The sequence below is a fragment of the Rattus norvegicus genome, chromosome 10, assembly GCF_036323735.1.
Source record: "Rattus norvegicus strain BN/NHsdMcwi chromosome 10, GRCr8, whole genome shotgun sequence".
NCBI lineage: Eukaryota > Metazoa > Chordata > Mammalia > Rodentia > Muridae > Rattus > Rattus norvegicus.
In genome coordinates, this window is record NC_086028.1 from 63537255 (window position 1) to 63558452 (window position 21198).

At 50.9% G+C, this 21198-nt stretch overlaps 2 protein-coding genes across 3 annotated transcripts in view; one reads left to right on the forward strand and one right to left on the reverse strand.

Annotated features, from left to right (window-relative positions):
• Positions 1–13168, forward strand: part of Fam222b (family with sequence similarity 222, member B) — a 65772-nt gene extending 52604 nt beyond the window's left edge. Inside the window, exon 3 of one of the 2 annotated variants that reach the window (NM_001109038.1) lies at positions 9329–13168. In NM_001109038.1, coding sequence (NP_001102508.1) covers positions 9329–10935 — 1607 coding nt within the window. In that variant the 3' untranslated portion in view covers positions 10936–13168. The remainder of the gene's footprint in view (positions 1–9328) is intronic. The other variant, XM_006246944.3, reaches the window with a different exon arrangement.
• A 1828-nt stretch (positions 13169–14996) lies between these two features.
• Traf4 (Tnf receptor associated factor 4) lies at positions 14997–21102 on the reverse strand. Its single transcript, NM_001107017.2, has 7 exons — positions 20881–21102; positions 17991–18042; positions 17110–17214; positions 16880–17041; positions 16625–16786; positions 16383–16538; positions 14997–16143 (listed from the first exon to the last, which is right to left on the reverse strand). Exons 1-7 carry the CDS (start codon positions 21021–21023, stop codon positions 15511–15513), a joined length of 1413 nt encoding a protein of 470 aa, NP_001100487.1. The 5' UTR covers positions 21024–21102; the 3' UTR covers positions 14997–15510.
• Between the last annotated feature and the right edge of the window lie 96 nt (positions 21103–21198).

Below are 21198 nucleotides of genomic sequence, written 5' to 3' on the forward strand. Positions count from 1 at the left end.
GATCTCTGAGTTTGAGGATAGTCTGGCCTGCAAGCAAGTCCAGGACAGCCAGGGCTGTCTTGAAAAACAATAACAGGAAGGTAAAAATAAAACTGGAGCTGAGAGTATAGCTCAGTTTGATTAAGTATGTACTTAGCTTGCACAAAGCCCTGGGTTTGATTCCAGCACTGAAAACAAGACATATTGGCACAGACTTGTAATCTCAGCACTTGGGAGATAAAAGCAAGAAGACTAGAAGGTCAGTGTCAGTCAGCCTGGGATATGATACCCTGTATCAAACAGTGGGGCTAGCCCAGCAAAGTGGTACACAGCTTTTATTCCTAGCACTTGGAAGGCAGAGGCAGGTGGATCTCTGAGTTCAAGGCCAGCCTGGTCTACAGACCCAAACAATAAACAGTGGGGCTGAAGAGATGAGTCAGCGGTTAAGAGCACTGGATGTTCTTGCCAAGGTCCTGAGTTCAAATCCCAGGAACCACATGGTGGCTCACAACCATCTGTAATGGGATCTGATGCCCTCTTCTGGTGTGTCTGAAGACATCGAGAGAGTACTCACATACATACAATAAATAAATAAAATCTTTTTAATAAAAAAAAAAAAAAAAAAGAACAGTGACTGTTCTCTCCGAGGACCCAGGTTTGATTCTTAGCACTGACATGGCAGCTCGCAACTGGAACTTGGTTTCTCAGGAGTAGATGTGCCCTCCTCTGGCACTAGGCACAAAACAGTGCACAGGCATGCATGCAAGGCAACATAAAAGTATTGTTTAAAAACTCAACAACAAACACCCGTTTAGCTTCACTTTTTATTTTCAAGAATTATTTATTTTATATATGTGAATACATTGTAGTAGCTATCTTCAGACACACCAGAAGAGGGCATCAGCTCCCATTACAGATGGTTGTGAGCCACCATGTGGTTGCTGGGAATTGAACTCAGGACCTCTGGAAGAGCAGTCAGTGCTCTTAACCTCTGAGCCATCTCTCCAGCCCATTACTTCACTTTCTTATAGGAGCAGAAAACTCACCTTCACTGGTTATGAATTTGTCTCCTGAAGGTGACAAACTCCTTTGCATGGTTGTCTGACTCCGTAAGCAGGCCCTGCTGCTCCTGCTTTCTCAAAGCTGCTTTTCTCTGTCCCATTCTCTCTATCTCTGGGATGGAAGTCCAGCCTGAGGCTTCATGAGTGCTCAAGGAGTGCTCAGGCACACAGCTGCAGCCCAGCCCTGTTTGCTGGAGCAGTGAGTGGGCAGTGAAGCTGTAAGTTCTGTAAGCATCCAAGCGTGGCTGTGCCCGAGTCCTGGCTTGTAAGAACACAGCTGAGAGGATACACTTGGAGGCATACTATCAGGTGACACCCAGGGAAGAACTGCCCAGCATGGAGGTTTACACCTGCAACCCCAGTGCTTGACAGTCCGGGCAGGAGAATGTCTAGTTTAAGACCATCCTGGGCCACAATCCAAGACTCTCAAAACCTAAACAAACCTTAGACATCTTAGCTTGGATTGGATCTGTAGGTGCTAGGGGACATGCTCGGTTAGGTGGATGTCCTCTTAGAATGTGTCATGGTATCCCTTGCTTTGAGAATCTTCAGGTATTTAAGAACTCTGCTTATAAATTTGATTTTTCTCCTGGCCTATCTTTTACCAGAGAATGTGCTTTTGAAAATTTTTCTTTCTTTTTTTTTTTTTTTTTTTGCGCTAAGGACCGAACCCAGGGCCTTGCACTTGCTAGACAAGTGCTTTACCACTGAGCTAAATCCCCAACCCCAAAATTTTTCTTTCTTAACCCCAAACCCATCCTCGCTTTCCTAGCTCAGCATCATGGGTAAAGCAGTGGCTCATCAAAATAGGCACTGAGTGATGACAGACGTAGTCACAGGATCTTTTTGTTGTGTTGGTTTGTTTTGTGGATTTGGGGGGAAGGGGTCGGATTGTATGAAACTGAGTCCCAGACTATCCTTGAACTCAAGATTCAGCTGCCTCTCAAAGTGTTGGGATTACAAGTGTACAGTACCTTGCCTGGCTGGCATACTCTTTTTTTTTTTCTTAATTTGTTGTGCGTGGGTGTTTTGCCTGCATGTCTGTGTAGCGCTTGTGTGCCTGATGCCCACAGAGGCCAGAAGGGGGCATTGGCCCTCTGGAACTGGAGTGACATGGTTGTAAGCTAGCATGTAGGTGCTGGGAATTGAACCTGGGTCTTCTGGAAGAGCAGCTGATGATCTTATCCCCTGAGCCATCTTTCCTAACATAGCTTTTGGTTGACAGTTTTTACCTCCTGCATTCAGATCCTTGGGAGAGCCTGGGACAAATACTGAAATTACTTTTTATTTGTTTAGATAGTGCCATGCCCCCTAGTGGAATAGCGTGGCAATTGTAACTTGCCCCAGAGACTGGAGAGATTCAGTCACCGCTCAGTCGCTAATGCTCACTGAGCGTTAGGCACTCCATTACATTAGATGTACTGTTTGTTTGGTTTGCTTTGTTGAATTTGAGCATAATTATATTGCCCGAGATGGTCTCAAGTGTTCCTTCTTCCCTAGCCTCCCAAGTAAGGTGACTACAGGCTCGTGCCTCTGCAGCCTGTGGGTATGTGCACAGGCACATGCATGCTGCTATAGAATCTGGGAAGTTCAAGCATAATTTTCAGGAGTCGAGCTCCCAGAATCTAAATTAGGTTTTCAGGCTTGCACACAGTCAGAGCTTTGCCTGTACTGTCTCTATATTCAGTGAGAGAGATTCTTGCCTCCTTCTTTTCTTTTCTTTTCTTTTCTTTTATTTGTGCGTGCGTGCGTGCGTGCGTGCGTGCGTGTGTGTGTGTGTGTGTGTGTGTGTGTGCGCGTGTGTCTGTGCACGTGTCTGTGTGCGTGTGTCTGTGTGTATGTGTGCGTGTGTCTGTGTGTGTGCTTTTTTTTGCTTTAATTTTCAAAGACATGTCATCACTCTGAGCTGCTAGAGCGCAGAGTACAGTGAGTCACTGTATCTCACTCCTTGCTTTCTTCCACACACAAGGCTTGTATATGTCACATGACTATCCATTGCTGGGCCAGAACTCACTCTGGTCAGACTACCAAATCTCCTACCCGTAGATTCCAAGTTTCCATCACTTCTCAAAAGAGACCTCTGGAGGAAGCTGGATTCCAGAGCCCCACCCCACCCCTAGCTCCCTGACTAGACAACAGTGCTTTCTGTCACCCCTAGCGCTCCAGTGTAAGGTCAGGGGTCCTACCTGCATTTGCTGCTTCCTTGATCAGTTTCTTTGTTCTGACTGGGCAGACGCTGCTAAACCTGCTTTTCCTGAAATAACTAAACAGTTGTGACTCATGTTCATACCACAGTTTTCCTGTTTGAGCCTCTTAATATTAGTAATTTTGTAACATTAAAGCAGGTTTCATTTCTGTTGACAAGTGAGGAACCCATTGAGTCTCCACTTGTTAAATGATGGAGTCAAAGTTAACTTTGACTTTAGATACAAACTTTTATTCTAGCTGCAGATTCTCAGTTCTCTACACTGCCCTGTGTTCATATTAAACCCATACTAGCTATTTAAATATGCTTTTTCTTTTTCAGACAAAACTGAAAGATCTATTGTCTGTGTCTAGAGGAATTTGTTAGGAAAGCAAGGTGCCAATGAGTCCGTGGGGCAGAGTTGCCGTAAGAGACCATAACAAATAGCCCAGCGTGATGGCACACACCTAAACCCTAATGCTCTTCTAAAACAGGAAAATTGTGGATAAGCCTGTGCAGAGCTCCGTAGAGACCCTGTCTCCAAAATCCAGACGGGAAACTGGAATCTATGGCAAGAGTCAGACGTTCAAGACGAGCCTGGTCTGCGTTGTGGGTCCCTGTTTCAAAATATCAAAGTCTGATTATGGGGGCATAGGCAGTACAGGCAGAAGCATCAGGATTTCAAAGTCAGCATGAGGTTCAGGAGACCCAGAAAAAGAGGGAAAAAAAGAAAAATAGGTGTTAGTTGGGGGCTTCCCCCTGCCCCAAATGCCAAGCTAAATCTAGTATGGGGAGTGAATGGTGGTGTATCCCGGAGTAAGAGGGCTCCTTCGTTCAGTGTGCCACTCTCGGGACTCCCCTCAGCAGATGCTCCCACTCCAGTCCCCCCATCACACACACACACACACACACACACACACACACACACACACACACAGAGAGATTCTTCTTCTAACTCAGCTGCTCCTCTCTTCTCACTGTGAGCATCAGTAGACTTTCTTCAACCTGTCGTCTTGCCACAGGAGGAAAAAACCTGAGAATTGATACTCACTTTAAACTTAGAACTTTTATTCAACAAGCCACTTCCTGAACCAGGTTTCACTTAGGTTTCAAGTACAGATAGCCACTCAACATGGAGAGGGGTTTAGACAGAGAAGAATTCAGAAGCAGGTCTGATTTAGTTCCTGTGTGAACTAAATAAAACCCAGCACTTTCAGTTTCTGTTGCTCAGCTGAGTCCTACACTTCCTTACAGTTAGCCCTGCACTAAGCCCTCATCAGATGTGCAGTGTTTCTTCCAGGTCAGGCACCGTGCTAGTCTCAGCAACACTGCAACTGCTGTAGTAGCCTGATGGGTACCCAGGCTAAGACAGACTGTTTCTTTGTCTTGAGTTTTTAAGGTTGGATCTCACTCTAGCCCAGGCTAGCCTAGAACTCAAGGCCGTTTTTCTGTTTCTGCCTTCCAACTGGTATTATAGATATGAAATACTCACAACCCAGCCAGTTAGAACCTGGGACTCACTGCCTGCCTGCCTGCCTGCCTGCCTGCCTGCCTGCCTGCCTGCCTGCCTGCCTGTCTGTCTGTCTGTCAATCCTCCCCTTTCTTTCTTCCCTCCCTCCCTCCATCCCTCTCTCCCTTCCTCTTAGGGTTTTTCTTTTGTTTGTTTTCTTTTTTTTTTTCCTTTTTTTTTTTTTCTTTTTCTTTTTTTTTCGGAGCTGGGGACCGAACCCAGGGCCTTGTGCTTGCTAGGCAAGCGCTCTACCACTGAGCTAAATCCCCAACCCCTGTTTTATTTTTTTAAGACAGAGTTTTTCTGTGTAGCACTGGCTGTCCTGGAACTAGCTCTGTAGACCAGGCTGGCCTTGAACTCAGGGAATCTCTTGCCTCTGCTTCCTGAGTGCCCCCCCCCCTTTTTTTTAAAGATTTCTTTATTTACTGTATATGAATACACTGTCACTGTCTTCAGACACACCAAAAGAGGGCTTTTTTTTTCTTTAATTAAGTTGCAAAGCAACAGAAAAAAATCTCAGGACTAGTTAGTTAGCATGAGGTAAAGTTAGAGGTTGATAAGGTAGGTTTTAAGAGCTGAGAGGGGGGTTGGGGATTTAGCTCAGTGGTAGAGCGCTTGCCTAGGAAGCGCAAGGCCCTGGGTTCGGTCCCCAGCTCCGAAAAAAAGAACCCCCCAAAAAAAAAAAAAGAGCTGAGAGGATGGCTCATTTGCACCAGGAGGCCTAGATCTGGCTCCCCAGGACCCAGGGAAACCTGGGCTCAGCCAGGCAGAGACGAGGATCTAGGAGGCTTACTGGCTAGCTAGTCTTTTGGAGTCAGTGTCAGTGAGCTCCAGACCCTGTTGGATCTGTGGGGGAAAGGATGAATTTGATCAAAGTAATTATACAAAATTCTCAACGTTATTTTCAGTGATTTTTTTTCTTTTACAACGAGGGAAAATAAAGTAGAGGAGTGATTATTGAAGGTGGCTGGTGTCATTTGGCCTCCAGGGAAGCATATATGAAACACACATGCACACATGCACACACGCACACATGCACTCCCACAAATACACATGAACATACACGCATGCACACACTCAAACACACATGCACACAGGTTCCAGCTGATTCATTCATTTAGAGTGTCATAGCTGAGTGGCACATGCCTTTATTCCAAGCAGTGGATCTCTGCATTTGAGGCCAACCTGGTCTACAGGTTGAGTTTAGACTACACATAGCTTTTTGTAGTTGAGGGTGACTTTGAATTTCTGATTCTTTTTGCTCCTGTCTTCCATGCTCTGGGATCCCAGTCAATGCATTTTGGAGGATCCAAACCAGAACTTTATTAACCAAGCATAGCCCTAGACCCATGAAGACTTTATATTAGATGTAAGTGTGAATGTTAAGAGGAGAGAGACATACATGAAACAGAAACACAGAGTGTGGGTTTGTCCAGAGTTGGATCCAGTGGGGAATTGAACACAGTGGCTTCCACCTAGAATTCTAACAGGAGGAGCTCTACAATTTCAAGGACAGCCCTGCCACCCGATGAGGTCTTGCCTCCAAAAAATAAGGGGGTAGGGCACTGGTAACATGGCTGTGTAGGTAAAGTGCTTGCCACACAAGCTTAGCTACCTGGGCTCAACCCCCAGAACCCACATAGAGATGGAAGGAGAGAACCAGTTTCACAGAATTGAGCTCTGACAGCCATACCACTCACATACAGTCAGACACACCAGATAAACAGTAATAGGCAATTAAAGGGAAATGGAGGAACTCTGTGTTAGCTGTTGGGATTTTTGTTTGTTTTTTTTCAGACAGGGTCTTGATTTAGTCCTGGAACTCTCTGTGCAGACCATGCTGGCGTAGAACTCGGTCTGCCTGCCTCCTCTGTAAGGTTTGATGAGGTAGAATAGAGTGATAGAAAATGTGACTAAAAACGGGGAGGGAAAGAGCCTGTTTACCCAGAAGAGCTTGTTCTGTCTTTCCTGAGTCCACTCAGACTGCCTAGTGAGGCACCGTACATTTTCCTAAAGACGGGTTTTTATTCTCTCAGATGCAAAAAGTACTCAAAAACTACCTTACATCTTTATTTACACAAAGACATTCTTATTTTTTTTTTTTTTTGGTCTTTTTTTCGGAGCTGGGGACCGAACCCAGGGCCTTGCGCTTCCTAGGCAAGCGCTCTACCACTGAGCTAAATCCCCAACCCCACACAAAGACATTCTTACAAAACAAAAGAAAAACCAGCTTACATAAATTCGTGGAGCTAGAGAGATGGCTCAGCAGTTAAGAGCACTGACTGTTCTTCCAGAAGTCCTGGGTTCAAATCCCCGCACAAAGGTGGTGGCCCACAGTAGTCCATATTCCAGCTCAGGGAATTCAGTGCCCTCTTCTGGCCTCCAGAGGCACTTACAGACAGGGTGGCAAAACACTCATACATTAAACACATTTTTACCTTTTTTTTTTTTTTACTAATCCCTGTGTAGTCCTGGCTGACAACTTTCTTTGTAGACCAGGCTGGCCTCAAACTCAAAGTAATCCACCTGCCTCTGCTCCCTGAGTGATGGGATTAAAAGCATGCACCACTACTGGTCAAAATGATATTTTAAAAAATTTCTTTTACATTTATAAATAAAAACAAAACTCTTCAACCTTTGAACCTTGTAGTGAATTACACATTGTAAATAATGTGGCTTAGGATGGTGTGTCTGTGCCCATTCTAAGTGTGCCTGGGGAGAGCTTGCCTCTGAAAAGCCCATTCTTAGGCTCAGCTGCTTCCTATCTTTCCTGGATGCCTTTCCCCCTCTGCAACCCTTATTCTTAAAATCTATTGTGGTTTTTTTAAATTAACCTGATAACTTGCGTCACACTCACATGTCCTGAAATTCTCTTCTGTGGTGAAATCAGGAGTCCCAGGTTTGCCTGAGTAGAGATCTGTAAAAAAGAGAGGGAATTCTCCAGGCCTCTGTCAGTGATGTCACAGAGCCCTGCCTCTTTCCCTGCTGCTGCTCACATTAGCAACAGTAGCAAAATATATGATTGGGTGGGTTTTCAAGTTGTGCTGTTCAGAGGGTTTCTGGGAACTTTCTCTTCTAACGGAGTTGGTGGTTGATGTCAAGATAAATTAGACAGCGTTTTCGGCTGATAAGACGAAGACGCAGCCGGGTACATCCTCAGCTCGGTCTGCCTTTTGAGCATGCAACCACATACTTGTTTCTCCTAGACTTGAACTTTGTCTCTCCTGCTTCAGAGAACAGCAACTTCCCCCCAGTTCTTCTGACATGCTCCCCCTAAGTCTGCTTCTGCTCCAGTTGATGCCCAGTGACATGACTCTGAATGGAGTCTCCTTTGGGCCAAGGCCAAGCAGAGCTGCCAGCTGGGCCCTCAACAGATGAGCCCTTGGTCTTTCCTGGCTTCTTTCTGCCAAGGGAGGAAGCAGGGAGGGAGTCAGCCAGCTGAGCCCAGGCTCTGTGCCAAGCCGTTTTCCTCTGCTTTGGGCAGTGTGCACTTACCATTCAGCAAGTGTTCATTAAGTCCTTCTTGTGTGTGCTCAGGGTAGACCCCTTCTCTGAGAGAGGAAAACTGCGGAGATCCCTTGTAGGAGGGAGCCTGGCATCCTTAAAGAGCTCTTATTGTGGAAAATTTTTCTTTTGGATTGGAAACCCAGCATCCGCTGGAGTCCCCTGATGGGAGGCGCCCTGGAGATGAGAACAAGGAGACAACATTAATGCCACACATTGAGTGGGTATTCCTGTAGTCTCCAAAGGAAGGCACATCTTTCCTTCTCCTTTTGGGAAAGTGACAGTTGCCATGGACCAAATACAGATTGTGTTTGGCACCTAGGACTTAGAGATGGTCTGAATCTTCACAGTCCCTCCCTGTTGTCCTCTACACAGGCAAATAAATAAAGCCTTTTGATCTTCAACCAGTTAAGCCCTCAGTAAACTGTAAACAGAAGTGAACTTGTGAGTGGGACTTTGGCAGCTTCCTCCTCCTTTGCTGAGAAAGCATCTTGTTCTCTGTGCCAGATGGGCCTGTCCACCCCTTGCCATGGCACCCCAGCTGCCTTACTCGCCACTGCAGACTGAAGTGTGGGGATAAGAATGTCCCCCTTTACCAGTGTCATGAATGAATGACTGAGGAGGACACTGACAGGCAGCTCTGCTTAAGGCTTTTAACCCCGCACTGCTCCAGCGGGTAGGAACTTGGAGCCTCATGCTGAAGAACTCTTGGTGGTGTCCATGAGAACTGGCTGCACTCTAGATTTCCAAGCTTGAAAGACTTGGAAAGTTAGGTTTCCACCCTGATCCGTACAGACCTCTCAAACAGGCTCCCAGTAGGCCTGCCTCCTGCAGTAGTAATGAGGGTCACTGAGGTAGCCTGTCCCACAGTCCCAGGCCTGGCCTAGTGTGCGTACCCAGTGTCAGCTATGCTTGTGATTGTGGGGACGGTGGCTTTCTTTATCTAGAGTAAAAGCTATAGATGACACCCTCTTCCTCCCCATGGCTTCAGCAGGGGATTCTAGAAAGGCTGGTTGGCTTGGCACTGATGAGCTCCCCTCCTCTCTGCTCTCCTTCCCTCTCTCTCTCTTTCTCTCTTTCTCTCTCTAGGGGACACTACACAGAAAATGAGAACTGCTCACTATCCCACCCCAGCCGAATTGGACGCGTATGCTAAGAAGGTCGCAAACAACCCACTGACTATAAAAATCTTCCCCAACAGTGTGAAGGTTCCCCAGCGGAAACACGTTCGTCGTACTGTGAACGGCCTCGACACATCAGCCCAGCGCTACAGCCCCTACCCGACTCAGGCTGCCACCAAGGCAGGCCTGCTTGCCATTGTCAAAGTGCCAGCCAAAAGCATACTCAAGGACTTTGACGGCACCCGAGCTCGGGTACTCCCTGAGGCCATCATGAACCCCCCAGTGGCACCCTATGCTACTGTGGCACCCAGCACTTTAGCCCACCCACAGGCCCAGGCTCTGGCCCGCCAGCAGGCCCTGCAGCATGCACAGACCCTGGCCCATGCCCCTCCCCAGACACTGCAACACCCTCAGGGTATACCACCACCACAGGCACTGTCTCACCCTCAGAGCCTCCAGCAGCCTCAGGGCCTGGGCCACCCTCAGCCGATGGCCCAAACCCAGGGCTTAGTCCACCCTCAGGCCCTGACTCACCAGGGTCTCCAGCACCCCCCTAATCCTTTGCTGCATGGAGGCCGGAAGATGCCAGACTCAGATGCACCCCCGAATGTGACCGTGTCTACCTCAACTATCCCCCTTTCAATGGCGGCCACCCTGCAGCACAGCCAGCCCCCGGACCTGAGCAGCATCGTGCACCAGATCAACCAGTTTTGCCAGACGAGGGCAGGCATCAGCACTACCTCAGTGTGTGAGGGCCAGATCGCCAATCCCAGCCCTATTAGTCGCAGTCTGCTCATCAATGCAAGCACCCGGGTGTCGACCCACAGTGTCCCCACACCAATGCCTTCATGTGTGGTCAATCCCATGGAGCACACCCATGCGGCCACAGCCGCTCTGCCTGCTGCAGGTCCTGTCAACCTGCCCACAGGCATCTCTCGAGCCCCCACTGGCTACCCTAGCGACCTCAAGCCAGTTACCTGGAACCAGCACCAGCTGGCCCACCTACAACAGATGTGCAGCGAGGCCGGAGGGACACCAGCCCCTGGCCTGACAGGCAAACATACAGCAGGACGTGAGTTGGCAGGGCCTGGTTTTGTGGGCAAGGCCCCTGCCTACCCGCAGGAACTCTGCCTGGCACAGTCCTTCCATCTGAAGCCACCCCTGGAGAAGCCAACCCCATCCCCACCAGTCAACGGCCTACCAGCCCCACTGGCCTACCCCAATGGTCACTACTTCCAACCCCTGTGGAACAACATTCTACCAACTCCCAATAGCGACAGCTCGGGGTCTCAGGACCTCGCCATGCCGTTCCATGGTGGGCAGCCCACAGGTGCACCCCTCGACTGTGGGGCAGCTCCTGGGGCCCACTACCGAGCAGGGACTGGGGGTGGTCCAGTGGCAAGCCAGAACAGCCTGATGCAGACGGTGGATTACCTGAGTGGGGATTTCCAGCAGGCCTGCTTCCGAGAACAGAGCCTGGCCATGCTGAGCAAGGCCCACCGAGCTCCTGGTGCCCGAGCCCCGGAGCCCACAGATAGTCGAAGTCTTCATATTCAGCACCCAGGGTACAGATAGGGAGCCGTGACGCTCTCCTCAGGCAACATCACACATTGCCCTTCTAGGTTTAGTCTTACTTTTAAGTAACTGGATAGTTTCAAAGCTTCACTGCTCCAGTGTGATCATCCTGAGATGTCTAAGGAAGGGAACTTGGCCGGGTCAATTTGGGGGCAGAAGAAGGTCCTTTATCTTTCCCTCAAGCAACTCTTGGTTTTCTATTAGAACCTAACCCTGTCTTCTCAGCATCTGCCTGTCAGGCAGTCTCCACCCTGACCACTTCTGACCCTTGCCATCTTTTGCAGAACTTCTATGTCTTTTGGGACCGAGTTATGACTGAGGGGAGTGGCCTACGCCCTTAAGTTAGGCTTCTTGGTCTGGGACTAAGAAACCAGACTTTCTAAGTGCTCTGGAAGCTAATTCCTTATTCCCCCAAAGATGTCAAATCAAAATAAACACAATCCCCCATCTCCCAGCTGCTCCCACCCCTCAAGGCTTGGTGTTTCATCTCTGTTGCTCCCAAGCCACTGCACTCGTCCTTGCCAAAGCCTTGCAACTCAGAGAAAACCATTGCATTGGCATCTTGGTTCTCGACTGCTTCCAGAGAAATGCAGTGGCCATCTGGCACTCCCAGGGCCTCCCGTCACCGTTGCCTCTCTCCAAACTCAACTACTGTCCTCATCCCTGCCTCCCCTCCCTCTTAAGAAAAACAAAACAAAAACTACCTTACTTGAAGAATTAGTTATAGGTAAAGGATGATCACATTAGAGTTTGGAATTAAAAACACCAAAAAAGTTTGAAAAAAAGTTTAAAAATGCATTTGGTTCTCTACACTGGCTAAGAATTGTTGGTCCACACTGTAAGTTTTAATGCCATGTTTCTGTATGAATGAGTGGGTTTGAGGAGCATTGTGTATGAGTGCCCCACAGTACAGTCACCCTCAGAGTTTTGCAGCCCTTCAGTTTAATGAAGAACAAAAGGAAAACACAAAGCCTTAAGCCCTTTCAATTCCTCCTCCACCAAATGTGCGTGGTTCTGACCGCTGCAGAGGGGCTGCCATTGGGAATGGCCCCTCTTGCCCCTCACCCATTCAAGAGCACCTTCCACCTGTTCCAGGACCGATGTGTCTCATTCCCAAGTGACAGTTAGTGTCTAGAAATCCAACACTTCTCTGTAACGTTAGACCGTTTTGTTGTAAATTTTTGCACCTGTCTTCTGTTGCACAGTTGGGCTTTGAAAGTAATAGTAATAAGCCCTCGCCTTTCCTCTTTGGGGAATATGAGCTGATAACTGAAGGTTTGGAGTTTATTCTCACTGTTCCTTAGCCAGAAATTCTGTAGTGATCTGAAGCAATGTGACTGAAGACCAGTTTTTAAATTATGTGTTGGCACGTTGCCTTATATTTAAAAGAAGGAAAAAAAAGGAAAAATGCCTGAGTGTGTTATGCCAAATGATAGCAACATGAAGTCCTAATTTATTGTTTCCTTGCTGTCCGAACACTGGTATTACTGTCCGTCCCCAAGCCCCTCCACTTCCGGTGCAATGCCTCCTCCAAGGTGTTGGCCACCTCACCCAGGGCCCCTCCACTAGCCACTTATTTAAAGAGTTCCACTTTCTCCTTTGACCTCCAACCTGACCTTGTAACCCCAAATTCTCCCTGATAAGGGGCTGCCACTGTAGGAAACAGGACCAAACACCAACGTGGGGGCTTTCACACCTCACCCCATCTAGTCTGCATGGAAAGTGTACTGTGACTCCCTTGCCCTACAAATGACTGCCCCCAATTTTGGTGTAAGATGTTTTCTGTTCTGATTGCCCCCACCCCAGCCAATCCCCAACCAGCAATAAGGGTCCAAACCAGGGCCTCATCTCTACATTCCTTGCCTCCAAAATTCCATGCCACCCCAAAGGAAAGCCTGGACTCCCCAACTCTCCACATACTGCAGCACCTGGTCTCCATCTCTTCACCTCACCTGTGGTGGTTTATGGGCATGGTGGATTTTTTTTTAAGATTATTATAAAGCAGTAAAACAAAAAACCTCATCTTTTTTGACCTTGTCCTATTCGTTTAATGTGAATGAATGCTTGAGGTGTTTAGGGGATCTTTTTGGACAATTTGTGTAATGTTTCACTTAGTGAAAGGGAGAATCTTTGGTGGTGGCACTTTCCTGTTCACCCCTCAAACACTCCCCAATTTATTTCCCAGGCTGGGATTGGTTATAGGGTTATGTGCAGTTCAGTCAAGCCCTAGTTAGGGCCCAGCTGGAAATTGGCATTAAGTCCTCCAACAAATATAAGCTTCCTTCCCACCTGTAGCAGGGGAATGACTTCTGACAGAGGTAGTAACAGGTGCTGCCTCACCCCCTCAGGATAGTGTACACTGTTCCTAAGTGGAATGTTAGGATTCTTTGATGGGAATGGAGGGGGGGGTGGCGGAGGTGGAGGGGATCAGGGAAAGCCAGATGTTCAGCTAGTCAGGTGGGAGGATACTTGGGGTTCAAAGCCCCCTTCCTTCACTTGTCCATGCCCCTTTCAAAGTGCTCTGCTACCTCCCCTTATGTCTAAGCAAGCACTCTGCACATGTAGCCATCAGTGTCCTCGAGGTCAGGGAGATGAGCCCCGCTGTCTGCAGCACCACTGGACAGAGCCGAGTACTCCGTCCACTCCATGCTCTGTGTGCCCTGAACTCTACACTGCTGACTAGAGCTGGAATGAGGAACAAGCCCAGACCACTGGGCCAACAGAGCTTAATTGCAAGGTGTTACACTCAGCCAAGACAGGCCAGCTTCAATCCAAGCTGTCCAGTATCAGAAATCCGTAAGAAATCGACCCATTCCCTGGCAGCAGCATATCTGCAAAAGGCTTTCTACGCTCCTTTCCAGGATGTGTCTACCATATTGCTTTGTATGGTGGGGAATCATTTTGGCTTTCTCAGCTAAGGTCCCATGATGTTGGATGGATAGTGAGAATACCAGGCTAATGTGAGCTAAGCAGCTGACCTAGTGACCTCTTTCCCTTAAGACTCTTCACTTGCCTCCACACAGCACACCTTCCTTTCCACTCTCCTTCCTTCCCAGTGCTGGGCCATAAGAGAAAGACACTGGACATTAATGAGCTCCTGTCATGATTACTTTCCAAGACCACTAGTTGAACAGAATTCATTTTACCATTAATAAGTGTAGTTAACCCCACAATTTAAGAAACTTGCCAAAAGCAAGCCTACATTTATTGCCAAAATTAGTGGGAACTATATGCCTATTGGTGAAGAATTCAGGGTTTGAGCATGTAGTCAAATCTGGCACGCACCAGGTGGGGGGGAAACCCAAAGAAATCCAGGTCCTGCCCCAAACTAACTGAAGGAGTCAATTTGTTTCTATTCTTAGTTGACTGGTGAAACTTATGCAGTCAGAGGCAACCATTCATCACTGCACAAAAAGCAAATGAAATCACAAGTGAGAAAATCTTAAGTGCTTTGTACATCTTAAATGCCCCTTTTCCTCCTGGAGTACAGACTAACAGTCAGTCAGTCCTTAATCTCTCAGGCACATGCAGCCTCATTAACTCTTACTTCACTTGACTCTTGGCCACAAACCCTCGGGCTGTAGAGATGGCCTCAGAGTGAAACACTGGATATGTTAATGCACACCTGTAACCCCAGGCTGCTGGATCAGCAAAGGAAGATCATTGGAGCTCACGGGCCATCTAGTCTTGTGGAATCAGCAAACTCCAGGATTTTTTGATCTGTCTCAAAAAAGGTGGGAGTGTAACTGGGGAAGGCACCTGATGTCGATCTTTGGCCTACACACATATATGCACATGGTAATTCCTGACAGAGAGAGACCTGCCCAAGCAGAGCACTTGTCTTTGGTGAGGTACTGACTGGGGATGCCAGCTTAAGTGCTTCCTTCCTGCACCTATCTATTGAACCACCAGAGGGCAGGTGATGCTCCCACAAAGTTTCCTGCAATTCCCACATCGTCCACCAGAGATGTACAGCTGCAAGCAGCATTCAACCCCTCCCCTCCTGTTGGGCCCAGCCTCCCAGAGCCCTACCTACTTGGAGGAGACAAGCTGGAATCAAGTTAATAAATACAATTCAGGATTTATTAAAAATCAGAGTTCCCCTGCTGTGCCCTCCTAGCACTAGAGAAATAAATAACCAGAGAGGGCGCCACTGGGTGAATGGAAAGAGAAGGTAATCTCAAGGCAGATTCTTATACCTACCCCTCCCGTTGCCAATACCTCCCACCCCCACTATGGCTCTTGGGATATAGCACCTGAGCAGGCACCTCAGTCCAGGTAGAACGTGGCTGGCACCAAGGCATGTCCGCCCTGCCCAGGAGGGGAGACAGGCCCTGGGATCACATTTCCAGCCCTTGATAACCCCGAGACCTGCTCCCCCCAGGGGCCAGGGCTGAAGCACCAATTGGAGGCACCTGAGGGGTAGGGGTGGTGGTGGTGGTGGTAGGGAGAATGGGCTAACAACCTAGGCAAAAGAAGCTGAAAGGAGGTCCGGCCCCCAATCCAGTTCCAGCCAGTGCCTGAGATCCTGTCCCACCTCCCTTCCCACTTGAAGCCAAAAGGCTCTATCTACTCTCAGCTGAGGATCTTCCGGGGCAGTTCGACAGAGGCACGGATGAAAACTGCATCATCCCGCACGTAATTTCGTTTTCGGATGTCCTGGTGGGAAATGAATTTGGGGTAGCCAAAGCCCAGAGAACTCTCATCCAGGGAACCTCGCCAAGTGCCAGGCTTCTGGAAGTTCTTCCAGTTTGGATCAGGGTGGAAGGTCTCCGTGACATGCTGTGGCTTAGCCAAACCTGGGTCACTCTGATCCAGCAGGGAGAAGGTGACCCGTCGTGCAAAAGGCCACTCGAGGAGATTGTCAAAGGCGCCTGGCAGCACACGGATGTAGATGGAGAGATGCGTACCCTCCCCACTGCCATTGCCGTTAAGGAACGCAGACACCTGCAGCTTGTAACCGTACTTATGTGTATAGAAGGCTGGGCTGAAGCACTCCAGGTTAGGCTTGGCCTTGGCCTCCTGTAGGCGACGCCCATAGCTGCCGATCTTCCAGATGAGCACTCCATCACTACCCACAGATAGCTCCTCCAGCTCTCTGCGCAGCTCCTGCAGCTCTTGCCGCTGCCGGCTCACCAGGGCGCACATCATAGCCAGATGTGGCTTTACACTTTCCTCCACATGACGTCCCATTGCCAGCTTAGGGCACTGTTGGCAAAACCCAAGGCCATGGGAGAAGGAAAAAGTTACCAAAAGAGGAAGATCCGAGGGAGAGGAGAAGCAGGTAGGGGAAGCAGGCGCCCAGTTCCACAGGAACAGGACGGTGGCAGAGCGTGCTGGGAATAAGCAGGAGTTGACTAGCCCATCAAGCCTCAACTGTGCCAGCAAACTGATGCTCTGTCTAGGACCTCAAGGGCTAAAGGGACTGAGAAAGAAGGGCATCTCACCCTGTGCTTGCAGCCAGACTCTTTGAAAGGGCAGAGCACGAAGGCAGTGCTGCAGCTATCCTTCAGATGGGTGGGCAGGTCCTCCCGGGCCACAGTGCCCACTCCACACTGGTTGGGGCAGGGAACAGGCAGGCGTGGGCACTGGTACTGGTGGCTCTAGGACAAGAGACAGAAGCAGAGTCGTCAGTATCCTGACTACTTGGTACCCAGTCGCATCACCTACAGGTCAGCAAGGGCCTCACCTGGATGGTGTCATAAACAAACTCCTTGGTACAGTAGGCACAGGGCTGGGTGCGCTTGGGGCACTCAGAAGTGGCGTGCTGGGCCAACAGTCGCCTCATCATGCGGGCACCACACTTGTTCTCACAGTACACACTCTCTTGGGGGCACACACCCTCGTGACTCTGAAATCACCACAGGGGGATAAGTTAGGGGATGGGATGCCTGGGTGCCCGGTTGCCTCACCCTCCCTCCACTGTCAGCCGGGGTCCATCTACCTCGTAGGCCTCCCCACTGAAGTCACAACCACAGAATTCACACTTGAGGCGGCGCTTAGGGCAGTCGTGCTGCAGGTGGGCGGGCAGGTCGCGCCGGCTCAGCTTGGCCGGGCAGCGATTCGGGCAGGGGACTACATTGAAGCTGCAAGTGTTCAAGTGGCCCTGATGGGACAGACGACAATCAGTATCTGCCAATAAGGGTTAGTCCTCGCTGCCCACCTGAGCCTCACCTGTAGGTGACGAAGTGGCCCGCTCCAGCGGCAGCCCTCCTCACTGTGGATGCAGCGTATAGCCAAGCCTAACACCTGCACCTCCAGCTCTGGGTCCGGGTAGATCTGTGGGCAGAGAAAGGTGCAGCCAGGATCCATCAGAGCCTGCTACAGTTGCTGACCACTCCAACTCTCAACTGAGCTGGCTGTGCCTGTCAGCCAGTAATAACTTTTTTAAACATGTATTTATTTATTGTGAGTACATTGTTACTCTCTTCACACACACCAAAAGAGGGCATCAGTTCCCATTATAGATGGCTGTGAGTCACCATGTGGTTGCTGGGAATTGAACTCAGGACCTCTGGAAGAGCAGTTGGTGCTCTCTCCAGCCCCAGTAATAGCTTCTTGAGCAAAGGCCTCTTAGACTATGTCTCTGTGCCCTAGGATGAAGGACATAATAAACAGTATCTAGTCTGACTTGGAACCTAGAGCCCTCCCCCAACATGGCTGCATAGGAACAAGCTCCCTTCAAGGAAGCAGGCCATCAGCCAGCTCAGTCGCAAGGTAACCCCCCTTTTGCTTCCTTCCTCTTACTGGAGGGGTCCTGGCCCCTAGCCATAGGAAAAAGAGGGAGCAGTTTTTATGGGCACAGAGCAGCTCTGTGCACCCCTACAGGCTGGGCATTGTGCCTGCCCCCACCCCCACCTCCAGGGCAAACACAGCCTTCGTTTGCAAACTGGCCTGGTGGGAAAGAACAGGCTACCTTTGTGGGGGCACAAGATCATGAGGCTTGGGTTGACACTGGCCCTGTGCCTACTGGCTGGCAAGAGCTCCAGTCCCCGACAAGGGCATCAGCCCATATACTATGTACCTGGGCTTCCAATCTAGCAGTATGGACTCACCTTGGCATAGTCCAGAGGAAGCTGGTCTTCAGGGCATTTGAAGACTCCTTCACTGAAAGGGAAGAAGGCAGGGTCAAGGCTCCTCAAGCCCTGGGCCTCACCCCCTCAGCTAGGGTAGCTTCCCTCCCTTGCCTGCCATTGCTGAGACAGAAGGACAAGCAAAAGTCAGAAGGGACCCACTTTTCGAGGATACCAGACAAGTGGTATTCTAGGTCCAGTGCAGACAGAGCTGCCTTGGGCAACACTTTCCCAACAGGTGGCAGCTGGTATCCCCTCCCCCCAGAACAGCAGCTGGACTTGAAAGAAACAGGCAGCCTGCCACCCGCTTCCCCCAGAATGGTTTTCATTGGCTATTCTGAAAGCTGATGGAAGGGTATACAGGCATGGGCTTGGGTTAAGTGCCAGAGCTACCCAGCCTCCATGACCGTGCCAGGTCATCTTGAGGCCACTTCACGCTATCCCTTCTCCTCTTTGAGGGTGTGTCTCCTAAAGGAGTAGAAAGGAATAGGAAGGCCCCTGGCCCTGTGTCACCTCCCACCTATTCCTCACACTCCCACCCAGCCCTCACCACTTGCCTCTGAGAAGGGTTAGAATGTCCCTATTCAGAAGATAGAGGGGGCAGGGAGCAAAAATCCAATTAGAAGCTTCCTAGTGAAGCAGCACCTGAGTATGTCTGTCTGTGGTAACTGAGGCTTTAACCACAGGCAAAGCTCCTGAAACTTGGTGACCCTAACACCTGCCAGCTGTTCTGGCCCCCTTCTCCCATCTCCACCCAGACATTAACACCCATAGAGCCTGGTGGCACACTTCTTCCTGCCAGTATGCCCCAAATGACCCAAACAAGACCTGTCACACATGACTGCCACGGCCCAGGCAAGGCAAGAGCTCACCCAGCAAGACTGAAAGCCCCCAGGCACGGCATTCCTGGCAGAACTGAGTCAGGTAGGCGGCAGGCAGACAGGCCTCAAGGCGGAAGCAGAAACTACAGGCCAGCCCTGTTGTAAAAGCACTTTCCAGAGCCTGGGCAGTCCATATCCCAGGTGCCCAGTCCATCCTAGCACCTCCCCTTGGTCCCACATTACCGGCCATGTCCCTGCTGCAAAGAACACGCTAGGCACTAAAGAGGTTTGACTGCACCCATAGGGCAGGCATTCCCTTTAGGGCTCACCGGAGTATAGCCGGCTGCAGCAAGAGTCAGGAAAGATGGGTGGGCCAAGGGGAGGGGGGTCCACTTGGCTGCTTCTGGAATGTGCTGACCCAGTGATTTTAAAGACAGCAAGGGGACTAAGGCAAGTCCCTAGGCTTCAGGCAGCAGCTAACTCTGCAGCTTGGGGCCCAGCCAAGACAAAAGGTTTGGCCAAGGCTATGGACAACCTAACTTGTAGGGTAGGGGTGATAGCGGGGCGCAGAGCCTGCTCAATCACCTCTTTTCCTCCAGAAGCCACTAAACACAACTCGATCATGGGGGAGGGGAGAAGGCAGAGGCAGCTCCTGGCTGAGCAGTGGAGGCCCAAGCCCAGGGGAGAAGACAGGATGGGGGGAGGGGGCAGTGGGAAAGGAAGAGGGGATTTCCGGGAGGAGGAGGGGCAGAAGCAGCCGCGAGGGGACTGAGAAGGAGGTGAAGGAGGGAACAAGGCCTGACAGACCCCCTCCTGGCTCTTTCCCCAAGGCAGTAAGGGTGGGTTCAACTGGAGGAGGGGGCTGGCTCAGCTGGCCTCATCTGGAAACCAGAGGGCCAGGAAGGGAGCTGAGAAGACAATGGACCCGTGTGTCTGTTGAGGAGTTAAGTGTGTACATTGCAGGGAGGAGGGCCAGAGGGAGGAGGGAGAAGAGAAAGGAGGAGGGGGCACCACAGCAGCTTGAGCAGGAGCATATGTGAGAGCAGGAGCCCGCGGCTGCTAGGAACAAAAAACAAAGGGCCTGCTGAGATTTCCGCCAGCCAAGAGCTTCGGAAGGCAGTGGGGACACGAAGCACTGAGGTAGAAGTCCCACATTGCTTTCCCTGCCAGTTCCCCTCGCGGGACCGCGGCGGACCCAGCCTTCCTTGTGCTCTGGAGCACGACCTCCACAGGCGTCGGGGCTCCCCGATTTCCCATCCAACACGCAGCCTTCAGTGGCAGGAGACTCAAGACCGCCCAGGGTGCCCAGAAAATGTGACCGATGCCTGAGGCGGCAAGGCAGGACCTGGATCCTGAGAGGGCACGGGGCATTCATTACCAACCCCGGTCGCTGGTGTACCAGCCATCCATCGTACTCAAGACCCCAAGGGAGGGTTCCCACTTAAGTGGCGGGGAGAGCTGCAGGTCACAGTCCAAACTCTACTGCTTGGCCACACGCAGCCTGGGCTGGATTCCCAGCTAAGACTTAAACGTGTGACCCTGGGCAAATCGCAGCCTTTTTTTTCTTTCTTTTTGAATCTCTGTGAAATGGGAGAACAATAGCGGCCGCTCTCTCAACGGCAGAGACAAAAAGAAGAGGTTGGACAGGTGAAAACTCCAGAGGCTTGAGTGCCGCGCGGGAGAGGGAGGCTTTGTCCTTCCCTTCCCTAAAGGATTCAAAGTTCAAGACTGTGGCCGCTTGGGCTCTCAGGTGGGGGGGAAGGGCCGGCCACGGGTCAGGAAGGGCGTCTCTCCCTTCGCCAGCGCGTGGGGAGGCAATTTTTCCTACCTGGAGCTGGGCAGGTAGGACCCAGGATCCTACGCTTGGGTGCGTAAGGTCCTCCCCAGGGCCCTGACGTCACTGCCGCCCCTTGACATCATGGTGGGCACTCCTGAGGTCACCGGGCGGCCTCGCAGACAAAGGCGGGACGTGTCTCCGGCCTGAGCCGGTCCCCATGCACTGCCCTCACCCCCTGCACCGCCGGCCGAGGCCCACCGCCCCCGGGTCGCACCTGAGGAACTCCTGCAGGCAGGTGTCGCAGAAGCGGTGGCCGCAAGTGGACACCTGCACAGGCTCGCGCATGGGTTTCCCGCACAGTGGGCACAGCAGCCGCCGCTTGGGCTTCTCCAGGAACTTGTAGTCGAAGCCGGGCATGGCGGGCGGGCGCCGGGCACGGGCGAGCGGGGCCGGGCACGCGGCGGCCCCACAGCCCGCGCGCCTCGCTCGGGCCGCGTTTCCCCGCTGCGGGCGGCGCCGACTGGCGGCCGAGACCGGCCCGGGTCCGCAACCCCGCCCGCCGGAAGAGGGGGCGGAGCTGCGTCCCCACGGT